This window comes from Macaca mulatta, chromosome 14, assembly GCF_049350105.2.
Source record: "Macaca mulatta isolate MMU2019108-1 chromosome 14, T2T-MMU8v2.0, whole genome shotgun sequence".
NCBI classification, from domain to species: Eukaryota; Metazoa; Chordata; class Mammalia; order Primates; family Cercopithecidae; genus Macaca; species Macaca mulatta.
Window position 1 is genome coordinate 74,792,160 of NC_133419.1, and position 13,125 is coordinate 74,805,284.

The 13,125-nt window shown below is 41.3% G+C and overlaps 1 protein-coding gene and 1 long non-coding RNA gene across 4 annotated transcripts in view; one reads left to right on the plus strand and one right to left on the minus strand.

Moving 5' to 3' along the window:
* The window catches only part of PGM2L1 (phosphoglucomutase 2 like 1), a 61,625-nt gene extending 53,587 nt beyond the window's left edge, over positions 1–8,038 (minus strand). Inside the window, exon 1 of one of the 2 annotated variants that reach the window (XM_077961370.1) lies at positions 7,640–8,029. In XM_077961370.1, the coding sequence (XP_077817496.1) occupies positions 7,640–7,750 (111 nt within the window). In that variant the 5' untranslated portion in view covers positions 7,751–8,029. 2 annotated transcript variants of the gene reach the window in all.
* LOC106993384 (uncharacterized) overlaps positions 6,972–13,125 on the plus strand; it is a 79,019-nt gene continuing 72,865 nt past the window's right edge. For both annotated transcript variants that reach the window (XR_013404131.1, XR_013404130.1), the window contains exons 1-2: positions 6,972–7,109; positions 7,364–7,494. This is a non-coding gene — a long non-coding RNA (uncharacterized LOC106993384). The remainder of the gene's footprint in view (positions 7,110–7,363; positions 7,495–13,125) is intronic.

Below are 13,125 nucleotides of genomic sequence, written 5' to 3' on the forward strand. Positions count from 1 at the left end.
AGGATCACTTGAGCCCAGGAAGCTGCAGTGAGCTATGATCACACTGCATTCTAGCCTAGGTGACAGGGTGAGACCCTGTTTCTCTACAAAACAATACAAAACAAAAACCCTGAGCTAATGAAATATAATAAGATGTATATTCTTTTGTTAATTCACTGTGTTTCACAAGTAAAGCCTGGAAGAATCAAATGATGACAAATTCCTTTTTATTAGATTCTCCACATTCTTTCTGATTTTTTTAAATAAGAGGAGAGGAACAGATAGGAATAATACTTTTAAAAAAAAATTTTTTTTTTTGAGATGGAGTCTCGCTCTGTCACCCAGGCTGGAGTGCAGTGGCGCGATCTCAGCTCACTACAGCCTCCGCCTCCCAGGTTCCAGTAATTCTGCCTCAGCCTCCTAGGTAGCTGGGATTACAGGCAAGTGCCACTACGCCTGGCTAATTTTTTGTATTTTTAACAGAGATGGGGTTTCACCATGTTGGCCAGGCTGGTCTCGAACTCCTGACCTCAGGTGATCTGCCTGCCTCAGCCTCCCAAAGTGCTAGGATTACAGGCGTGAGCCACTGCGCCCGGCCAGGAAAATAATTTTAGATCAAAGACATATCCAAATAGGTTTTCTAATGGCCTTGTAGAAGACTTGAAGGAACTTAATAAACAGATTTTATGAAAGAAAAAAAACCCCAAAAAACAAAAAAAACAGGGCAAAGAAGTCCCCCAAATAACAAACAGAAGTAGCTAGTCTACCTATTTTGAAAACTGTCAGGTGAGACATGAAGGGCTTTCAAATATGAATCACTCCTTTTCAGATATATCTATGGAAAAGTTACTACATTATGTAGTTTTTCCACACCATCTTCTTTCAGTAAGCAATCTACATTTAAGGTTTCTCCATCTTTTCACAGCTTGATAGCTCATCTCTTTTCGTGGCTTGACAGCTGATTTGTTTTAATCACTGAATAATATTTGATATGCAACAGTTTGCTTATTCATTCACCTATTGAAGGACATCTTAGCTGTTTCCAGTTTCAAGTACATTTTTAATTTGAAGAAATAAAAGTATAAAGACTTTCGGTTCAAGATGAAAGACTTAAACACTTGTCTCCCCTCCCTGAGAACTTATTACAGTGATAGTAAAGGAACAAAAGGACTAAACCTACAATGTAAAAAGAACTGGAGGAAGGGGTCAGTGGGTACTGAGGAGTAGATGCAATTGCCACGGACAAAAAGTAGCATGAAACAAAGCGCAATAAGCCCAAACCCAAAATAACTTGATAACATGCACATTTTGTTCTATAATCAAAATGAAATCTCATCTTCAACATGGATGAACCATGAAGGCATTATGCTAAGTGAAATAAGCTAGTCATATAAAGACAAATACTGTATGATGCCACTTACATGAGGTACGTAGAGTAGTCAAATTCATAGAAACAGAAAGCAAAATGGTGGCTGCTAGAGGCTTAGGGGACGAAGAAATGGGGAGTTATTTGATGGGTACAGAAATTCAGTTTAGCATGATGAAAAAGCTCTGGAGACCTGTTTTTCTTTCCTTAAGATCCATCAATTAGTTGTTCAAAATGATGCACCATTTTAGTTGGCTTCATTTTTAGACCACAACTTAACTTACTCAGCTTTGTCTTTCCTTGCTTATTCGGGTCCTTCATTCTTTCCTTCCCTCCCTCCCTTCCTACTTTCTTCCTGTCTTCCTCCTCCCTCCCTCATTCCCCTCCTTCGGTGACTGCTTTTTCTTTTCTTCTTTTTTTTTCTAATGTTGTTGACCAGAAATAACACGCCATCTTCACCATATTACTAACATCTTCCAGCTTTTTACTATTTATGGCATAGATGCTGAATTCTTTTTTAAGACATATTTCTGGAACCCCAGTGTGGATCAGTACACTGTTATCATCTAGGATTTCTTTACATTGGATTTCTGGGGAAGTTACTCCATGTCAACTTCCTCATATTTCCTATTTCCTTTTGCTATGTTTCCTCAACTTTAACTTCTATATTTTCTATTGCATTTGGCAGGGGTGGTGTGTCAATGTTTTTTTCTTAATTTCCAAGAGCTCATTATTGTTTCCTGTTCCTTTTTCATAGCATATTTCCTTATTTGATGGAATAATTGTCTTATTTAATCAAAAAACATTAAGTTCTTGTGTTCCCTGACTTAACTCAGTTTTTTTCCTGTATCCATTGCTTTACTTATTTTGCATGCAGCTTATTTCCTTTTTATGGTTTGATCGTTAGTTAGCTTTAACATCAATAGATTTTTAGCCACTGGTACCCAACATTCTGTTTTCTGTTTCTGTGTATTTGACTACGCTAGGTACCTTATATAAGCTGGTATGGGTTTTCTCTGTTTTCACATATAGAGTATGTTTTCTGCCAGTCTCCCATTAAACAAAATGGCCAATTGGAAGCTCTGTTAGTTGCACTTATTGTCCTGCAAACTTTGCTAGCATTAATTATATTGTTTAAACTTTCAAAATGACTAATGCTAATAGCATAACTATCAAAATTCAGGAGACATAGAGAATAGTGAGTGAATTCCCATTTTTCACAGCACAGGGATATATCTGACAGATAATATCTAAAGCTTTAAAATACATCAAGAAATAGCGGTTCTAGTCTATTACTTGGTCTTTTCATGGTAACCACAAAAATAACTAAAAAGAAACTTAAAATGACCTATAAGCAAACTGAGGAAAAGAAGAGGCAGTTAGGATCATTGTTTTCCATTGTTTTCCCTTCTGTACTATTTTTTAAAATCATAAGCATGTATTTCTTAAAAAAAAAATAAATTGCAAATAAAATGATGAAAACAGGAGAAAATGTAGGAAATTTGGAAGTAAAAAGAAAAAATGAATTTGAATTCTAAAAATAAAAATTCAAATATTCATTTATATGTACTAAATTTCTTGGACAGAAGGAGAACACTGTTGCCAAGGAGACCAAAGCAACTGTTCAGCTCTTTAAAAAAAAATCCATGGCAATTTATTCTGCATGATATTACATCCTCCTCCAGCTTTATAAAAGCCAATAAAATGGTTTTAATGAGGGCCTTGAAACTTAGCTTATGTTGTCACTAACATGTATTAAACATTTGCTTTATGGAGTCTACCACAGTGATAAGAATACAGTAAAAGTGAGATGACCTAAGTTTGAGTCCCAATTTTACCACTTAAAAGCCATATCTCCTTGAGCAAGTCACTTTTCTTTTATGAGCTTAAGTTTCTTTACTTGTAAAAATGGGGATAACTACTACCTGCCTAACACACTGTTGCCATGAATAGCAAACGAGACTTAGAGCATTTTACCAAAGTTGAAACACTACAGAAATAAATTCAAGGAATAAGGACTAGCATTTCCCAAAAGTAATAAAGCCATATGTATATGTTCTGCACTCTTCATTGATTAAATGCCAAATTCAGTATTAGAAAAATGTGAACAAAAAATGTTATATAAACTAGTATTATAAAAATTGGATTGAACTAGGTGGCAGATCCAATGGCCCATCTAAGCTCCGTAACTGGATAATGTCCACAATTTCTTTGGGTCTCCATACAATGACCCTGGAGTAGACCACCTTTGTCGAGGAATGTCGTGGGTGTATTTCCCATCACATAAGGATGATTTAAAAGGAAATTCACTCATCACCTTTTCTACCTGGGCTACATTACGAGGCACAGAAAATCATGCGAGTGACACTGAAAAAAACTTCTACCATTAGACTAATGTTTGAATCACTGGCCTAGATTGAAGTATTTTATTTCCATTTTCAGGCTTTTTATAAGCCTGTGCTACCTTGAACTTTACATGATACTCTTTCTCAACACAGACCTACATTCTGAAACCAGAGTGCTCTACTTGCTATTTCTTAAAATGCCATGGCCAATTCCTGCCTCCACATCGCTGTTGATATATAGGAAGTTCAACACCTTTGTGGCAGCTGCTATAGCAGGCTGAGCAGCTCTGCCCTATGTCCCAGCTCTATTCCCCATCCAGCCACTGATCCATCCACTTTGCCAGTGCCTAACATCTTACATATAGGACTGCTTTTAAAAAGAAAATTAACAATGCATAAAGAACAGGACATATTATATTGAGAGAACCTGGCTTCTGGGCCAGCACAACTTATCTATAATTTGACAGAATGTATGAAAGTACTGAAAAAAAGAACTAGGAAGGAGGTGAGTGACTTAGCCCTAGAGGATAGAAGGAGAGACCACTGTAGTAGAGTCATCTGTTCACTGCCTGGAGGAGAAATGCCTTGATCTAGGACTTTTGGGTTCTAGTGGTAAGATAGTCCCATTGTGGAGATGTGTGCATTTACTTATTACAGGTTGATGCTGTTAAATGTTTGTGTCATATATCTGACTCCCTGTGATTTGATTTCATGACCACTAAAAATCTTCTTTTGACTTCTCCTATGGTGCATCTAGAAAATGCCCTGAATAGAAACAAATCTACTTAGCTATTACATCTGTACCATACAGTAATAAAACATTCTGAATTCAGACATCAGTTTCTGTGACATTGAGCACAGTGAGTCCATCCTGAGACAAGGTAGGCTAACAAATTAGGCTGAAGGCTCAGGAACTGGAAGGTCACATTCTGGACTTGTAAATTTACCAACAGAAAGCCACCCCATAGAAACTACGTGGAGTACCCCAAACTGCCCCAATAAACAGCCCATCTTGTTGCATTGTTTTCTTTTTAACACTTACATGCACACCTGTGTGTATTTAAGCCCTTCAAAACATACTAAAGCCCTTCTATGACCTGGTCTTTACATATCCTTCCAAAATTTTCTATGTACCCTGAGCAACAGCAGAAATAAAAGTTCTTAATACACACATTAAAATTTATCTCTATGCTTGTCATAGTTCTCCTTATGTTAGCAAGTCTAATTTTAACTAATTCTGAAAGTTCAAGCACAAATAACATTTTTTTCATAAAGACTTTTCAAATACACCAACCGAGACTAAGATTAGTAATTTTAGTGACCAACGCAAGTAACACATTGACCTCTAATCAATTTATAACTGATTATATGCCTCATCTGAGTCATGAATAATTGGTGGCAGTTGGTTCCTTTTTTAATTAATAGGTATTCATCAGGTGTTAAACTCAGTCTCTCTATGTTAAAAGACTACCCATGTCATCAATGTATAATGTAAGAAATGCTGAGTCTGATCTTTACATTTCTGCACTCTAAATTTCAGTGCCCTGAGACATAGTCTAGCTTCTCTATAGTATCAATCTACAGTAGATATGATTTCTCCATTAAATATATTCTCTCCTATTAAGAAAGGATCAATGAAGAAATTTATTATATTTATTAACAAATTACTTAAATCTATTCCTCTGTTAAGGAAACTTATTACTTGCCTCTATTATTTATGCTTTTCCTTCCCTTCTATGTTCTTTAACGATACGATCCATATCTATTTCATCTTTCTGTCTCTCACAGGTTTCAGCCAATGCCTTATATTCAGAGGCACTTTAAATACAAATTAAGAATTTATCTTCCACTTTTGATGAATTTTTATCTTCATTATTTTTATTTTATGTTGTTTTGCTTTATTTATTTTTGAGATGGAATCTCACTCTGTCACCCAGCTAGAGTACAGTGGAACAATCTCAGCTCACTGCAACCTCCGTTTCCCGGGTTCAAGTGATTCTCTGGCCTCAGCCTTCGAGTAGCTGGGACTACAGGCATGTGCCACTTCGCCTGGGTAATTTTTTTTTTTTTTTTTTTTAGTAGAGACAGGGTTTCACTATGTTGGTCAGGCTGGTCTTGAACTCCTGACCTCAGATGATCTGCCCGCCTTGGCCTCCCAGAGTGCATTACAAGTGTGAGCCACTGTGCCCAACCTCTCTTCATTCTTTTTCAGGGGCTGGGTGAGGTGGTTCACACCTATAATCCCAACACTTTGGGAGGCTGAGGTGGGAGAATCCCTTGAGGCCCAGAGTTCAAGACAAGCCTGGGCAACACAGTGCGACCCCATTTCTTTAAAAAAAAAAAATTTATTTTTTTAATTAGCTGGGCATGGTGGCATGTGCCTATAGTCCCAGCTACTCAGCAGGCTAAGGCAAAAAGATCACTTGAGCCCAGGAGTTCAAGGCTGCAGTGGGTGCAGTGAGCTACGATTGTGCTACTGCACTCCAGCCTGGACAACATGGAGAGACCCTGTTTTAAAAAAAAAAAAAAATCAATCAGGAGACTCATTAGGAAAAGTATAGTTAGAACTGGCACCTAAAGAAAACAAAGTTTTGCTACTCCAAGTGTGGTCCACAGACCAGCAGCATTAGTATCACCTGGAAATTCATTCTTAGGCAGAATCCGAGGCCCCACCCCACACCTCCTGAATCAGAATCTGTATTTCAAGATCCCCAGGTGATCTGTAAGCACATTAAGGTTTGAGAAGCATTAGACTGTAGAGAAAGAATTATTCGTCCGATATACATATGACCAATTAACACCAAATACCTCATTGTAACTGCTTATTTGTTGGTCTTCCTCATCTGCTGAGGCTTGTTGAGGGCAGGAACCCTTTCTATTTTCCTCACAAGTATTTCCTGGGTCTAACAAGACCTAAAACACACACTCGACATTCAATACTTTTTTGCTGAATGAATGAATGAACAAAGTAAAAACAAAACTTTCAGAAAGAGAAGCCTTAAGGAAATTCATTTGTACAACATGATGTCACATAATACCATACAAATTCCTTAATTCAGTGTCATTAATTCCATTTTAAATGTGCTGCCTTCTCTACTTCAACAAAGGCATTTTATGCACTTGACAAAGCAAAAGCTCGGATTATCTTCCTTTGTTGGAGCCACCAGGGACCTCTTTTACAAGTAAGATAGCTGCATTTTAATTCTGATTGTCACAAATCCATCCCAAATGCCCGCATAAGGTTTAATTACCGCAACAATTTGGAGGTGGGGGCGGAGCGTGGGTGGGGAGGTGTTGGTAGAGAAGTAAGGGTTAAGGCAAAAACAATCCTGTATTAAGAGTACCATATGAAACCTGGAAAACACGATTCCTTGAACAGATTAATTCCAGAAAATAGCTGCCAGCAGGAGAAAGAAGAGGTAAGCGCCTTGCCTTTCCCAAGAGCAAAAGGTGATACTAGAAAATACCAAGGATAGAAGACCAGCGACTACCTAGCGACAGAAGGAGGAAACACACCAGACCAGAACTAAAGCAGATAGCGGTTAGAAACGCCCAGTAAGGGTGCCAGAAACCACTTTCAGGTTTGTGGAGAAGGAAGTCAAGAGAGAAAAAGGGAAAGGAAATCGTTGTTTAGGGTATAACCTACAATGATTTTTTTTTTTTTTTTTGGAAGAAAGAGGGAAGACAGCACTTGAAGGGAAAGAGGGTAAAGAAGAGGAAGGGAGGTTACAATTGAGAGCACCGCAGAAGGAAGCGATGCAGATGTTCGGCTCTGGCGGACCGAAGGAGGAACCCCATGCATAGGTGGGTGGCAACGCCCTGCTCCGCTGCCCCCCGCCCGGTGTCCCGAGCCATCTCCTCTGCAGCCCGTGGGGCGCTGGGTGGGCATAGGAAAGAGCAGACTATGTGGGGGAGGCGACGGCGGATGCTGGGCTGACCAGGTACCCACCTTATCCCAGCGGAGCCACTGCCCGATGGCCGTGTCCAGCTGAGGATCCCCGGTGTGGTAGGGGGCGTGGAGCAGGTTGGAGTTCAGATCCCCCTCTGTGTTTTCAGCCATGGCGACCAGACAGGTGTACGTGCCGGGGGCCGGCGAAGACACTGAGTTGGGGTAGGGGGTGGCCTGGGGTTCGCTCACCAGGGTCCGGGCGTCCCCACCTCACTGAAGGGCATTGGAGACCAATCGCAGGGTGTTTGTAACAGCTCCTGCTGCGGCGTCAGGGAACCGGGAGAGAGGGGGCTTATGGCCGCCTGCTCCCCAGCGGACCAGGTCGGGGTCTCTGGGCGAAGTGACTGAGGCGGTCGCGCCGCGAGAGAACAACAACAGTCCCAGATGTCTGGGTCCTGGCCCCGCCACCGCCGCCGCCGCCGCCGCCGCCGCCGCCCGCACCGCCTACGGCCCCGCCCCGCGCCTTAGGCCCCGCCCCTTCCCGCCTCTGCTAATTTAAGTCCGCGAAGCCCTAAACTGGAGTCCGGGAGCGCGCTCCCCACGACTCCGAAGTAGCATGGGTTTACAGCCCGTCCGGGTGGTGAGGCAGTAGTGCACAGTTATTTTTATTTTTTAATTTGCCATGGGTCTCCTTTCCTCGATCTGCTCTCACGGCTACCACTAGGAAGCTGCCTTCGCGCTTGCCCTGCAGATCCCAGCGCGCGCGCAGACCCCCAATTTCTCTTGGGGGCACGCGCCGGTTGTGGGAGGAGGGGCTGTGCGAGCTGTCCGCGCACTGCTTCACGGGAGCTGTAGTTCTTTCCTTTGAGCTCAGCGGAGACCGCCGCCGAGACTACGACTCCCAGCAGCTCCGAGCCCTCCCTTTCCTCAAAAGAAAAAGATCTGCTTCGAGGTAGTTCCCTACGGACGCCCTATCCCTATTAGTTATGCTGCGGTATGTGGCCCTGGCATTAAATTAAACAAGGAATGACATAGTAAGGGGGCAAAGTGGTATTCGTTTAGTGCTGTGCAGTTTACGAGTCTCATTCTATCGCTTCAATCCCTCAGTAAGGTAGGGGGCGTCGTCCTTTCCCGTTTCACACACAAAGAAGAAACTGACTCCCTGAGACAGTCCTCTCCTAAGAGGCCGAGTTCGTGAGCGGTCAAACTAGGGTTCGAGTCTCATTTCAGATTCCCTCGGCTGGCAGTTATTTTATTAGGTCGGTGCAAAAATAACTGCGGTTTTTGCCATTAAAAATAATAGCATTAAAAGTAATGGCAAAAACGGCAATGACTTTTGTACCAACCTAATAGCTCTGCTGCTACAGTAAACTAGGAGGTAGGGCGAACAAGATTACTGTAAAATAGATGAGGAAGTTGTTGAGGGAAGATGGGTCGACATTTAACCTTGATAAAAGAATGTATAAGCATCACAAGATACCAAGAGCAATGGTAATGGGAATACTGAGGAAGAGGAAATTGGTTCACTCAAATTGAAATAGTCTTCCGTTACTTCTTAGCCGCCTCTCCTATGGAATGCTCACCTAACTTGAGGTCTGGGAAACGCTGAGAAGTGCTGACCTGTCAGCCACCTAGCTACTCCTCCATTTCTTGGTCTGGCCTTCTTAGAATGGCTATGATTTTGACCAAGTATATTACAACTCTTTCCCTAGTCAGCTTTTTTGTGAGGAGGGTATGATAATATTTACATCATGGCTGTACAGTAACTTAATAAATGGCATTAGTCTGCGTTTCACAGATAAAAGACATAATAAGTTCAAAGTATTACTTTATTTCCTTTAAAGTGCCATTTAAACTACCAAGGTACAAAAGGATTGTGGTTCCAGTTTCTGAAAAACATGCCATAGTCGGGAGTTGCAGTTTTTGCTAAGTGATTGTTTCCTTTGTGGAGTCAGCAGGACTCTTGTTCTTTTAATTACACAAGGCCTGGGAAACAAATCACGTGTCCTGGAGAGAAATTCATCTTCCACTACCATCACCATTATTGTCCATGATACATTTACTCTCTGCTAAGCATTATGGTAGGAGCTGAGGCTACAAGAATCTATATAATTGTTCATTTCGAGAAATAACATCTAAGGAGACAGGATATATGTAAGAAAAGAAAGCCCATGATAAATAGCAAATGCTGCCAACAACTGTTAATGAATTTACATCTGAGGTGGTCAGTGAAAAAAGCATCAAGCAGGAGGGACCTGCACTAGGCTTTCAGAAACAAAATAAACATGTTGAGAATAAGATAGAGGATATTTCAAACCCATAGACTAGTGGTTTTCATATCTCCCTAGGAGTTTGTTTAAATTCATATTCCTGGACACTGCCTCCAGAGATTCTGAATCAATACATTGGCATAGGGCCCAGGTACCTGCATATTTGAAATATCTATTGACTGTCACAGAGGTGGCCATAATCTTACAACTCAAAGTGTGATTAGGAGGACCACTGTGCTGATGTCCTCTGGAAGCTTTTTAAGAAATACAAAATTTCAGACTCCACTCCAGTTCTGCTGCATCAGAATCTACATTTTAACAAGATCCAGTGATGATTTATATTTAAATTTGTTAAACAGTGTTTTTTTATAAGACAATCCTTATTCATTCATTTCTGAGAAACACTACCAAATCAACAGAGCTTTCAAGAGATGGAAAAAAAGAGCCAACTAACCTTCACTTTTATCAGCAAGATCACAGTAGACATTAACTACTTACCAGAAATCTTGCCCAGCGGATTAGGTTTATTGTTCGGACGTTGGAGGGTAAGCATCCTCCAACTCATCAAATCCAACAACAGTGTCTAAGTGTGTTCAGCAGAGGAAGTATAGTAGTTCCCCCAGTCTGGGAAAGCTCAGAGCTTTCATTTCTGTTGGAATTTGCCCACGGCATCCTGCATTTTTATTTGCTAAGCCTGGCAACATTAACTGTGGTTATGAAAAAGAATAGTCTTCTTGGTCCCCATATGCAAACATACATCACTTAATGGCAGGGATATGTTCTGAGAAATGCGTCATTAGGTGATTCTGTCATCTTAACATCATAGAGTATATAAACCTAGATGGTATAGCGCACTACACACCTAGGCTATATGGTATAGCCTATTGTTCCCAGGCTACAAACCTGTACAGTATGCTGCTGTACTGAATACTGTAGGGGACTGTAACACAGTTGTAAGCATTTGGATATCTAAACATATCTCAATATAGAAAAGGTACAACTTTTGGTATAAAAATTATGGTTTAAAAATATAAAATGGCACACCTATATAGTGCACTTACCATGAATGGAGCTTGCAGGACTGAAAGTAGCTCTGAGTGAGTCAGTAAGTGAATGGTGAGTGAATGGGAAGGCCTAGGACACTACTGTACACTACTGTAGACTTTATAAGTGCCGTACACATAAGCCTAGGCCTACACTGGGTCAGGATCATCCAGATATCACTCAGTCATAGGAATATTTCAGCCCCATTATAAGGTTATGGGACCACCATTGTATATGCTGTTCTTTGACCGAAACATCCTTATGCAGCATATGACTGTATTATATTTACTACACATATATATAATATAGTATGTTACCAATATTACATATAATGGACCTAATATCTTAGAATCCTAATATATATAACTTACCCTCCAATGATTTTAAAAAATACCATGTGTATGTCTATACAAATATTTATTATATATGTCTATATACAAATATATATATATTACATAGTTGAATGAATAGCAAAGGACAAAGCAAATGGAGGAAAATGTTAACAGTGGGTGGATCTGGGTAAAGAATTTATGAATAGCTGGGCGCAGTGGCTCACACCTGTAATCCCAGCACTTTGGGAGGCTGAGGTGGGTGGATCACCAGAGGTCAGGAGTTCAAGACCACCCTGTCACTACTAAAAATACAAAAATTAGCCAGGCATGGTGGCAGGCACCTGTAATCCCAGCTACTTGGGAGGCTGAGGCAGGAGAAATGCTTGAACCTGGGAGGTGGGGGTTGCAGTGAGCCAAGATCATACATTACACTCCAGCCTGGGTGACAAGAGCAAAATCTCTCTCAAAAAAAAAAAAAAAAAAAAAAAACACACACACACACACACACACACACAAAATATATATGTATTATTTGCACTATTTTTATTTTTGTAACTTTTTTTTTTTTTTTTTTTTTGAGACGGAGTCTCGCTCTGCCGCCCAGGCTGGAGTGCAGTGGCCGGATCTCAGCTCACTGCAAGCTCCGCCTCCCGGGTTCACACCATTCTCCTGCCTCAGCCTCCCGAGTAGTTGGGACTACAGGCGCCCGCCGCCTCGCCCGGCTAGTTTTTTGTATTTTTTAGTAGAGACGGGGTTTCACCGTGTTAGCCAGGATGGTCTCGATCTCCTGACCTCGTGATCCGCCCGTCTCGGCCTCCCAAAGTGCTGGGATTACAGGCTTGAGCCACCGCGCCCGGCCTATTTTTGTAACTTTGAAATTATTTTTTTCTTTTCTTTTCTTTTCTTTTTTGAGACTGGGTCCTGTTCTGTTGCCCAGGCTGGAGTGAGGTGGCATGATGATGGCTTGCTGCAGCCTTGACCTCCTGAGCTCAAATGATCCTCCCTCCTCAGCCTCCTGCATAGCTGGGACCACAGTTGCCCGCCACCATACCTGGCTAATTTTTTAATTATTTGTAGAGACAAGGTCTTGCCATGTTGCGCAGGCTGGTCTTGCGTTCCCGGGCTCGAGCAATCCTCCTACCTCGGCCTCCCAAAGTGCTGGGATTACAGGTATGAGTCACCACACCCAGCCGTGAAATTATTTCAAAATAAAAAAGTTTAAAAGAAAAACCTCCACTGTATAAGAAATACACATTTCTTTATTATTAACAAAAAATCTAGCCAAGCATGGTGGCTCATACCTCTAATCCCAGCATTTTGGGAGGCCAAGGTAGGAGGATCCTTTAGCCCAGGAGTTTGACACCAGCCTGGGCAACAAGGCAAGACCCTGTTTCTACAAAACAACAACAATTTTTTTTTTTTTTTTTTTAGTTAGCTGGGCATGGTGGCTCAGGTCTGTAGTTGTAGCTACTTGGGAGGGTAAGGCAGAAGTTCCAGGCTGCAGTGAGCCTTGACTGTGCCACTGCACTCCAGCCTGGGCAACAGAACAGGACCCTGTCTCTAAAAAGAGAAAAAAAAAAAAAATTATTAAAAGACTGGAATTTCTCATTCTGTTAGGGCAGCAAAAATTTGAATTTTCATTAATATCTGGAATTTTCCTCCCCACCCAGGCCTTATCTAGTACTTGGAAAACAGGAAGGGTCTGTAGGTCGAGTTCATTAAGGTTTCTGCAAGCATCTGCATTGTCCAGAGCTGTAGTGGTCACTGACACTGGAAGTCTGACAGCTTTCTCCCTGCATACCATTTGTAAGCAATTACCAGGAAACTTGGTTGGGGCTAGGAACCCCAAAGCCTCCGTCTACGTTTGCCACATAGCCATCTCCTCTAAAATCTTGCCCAT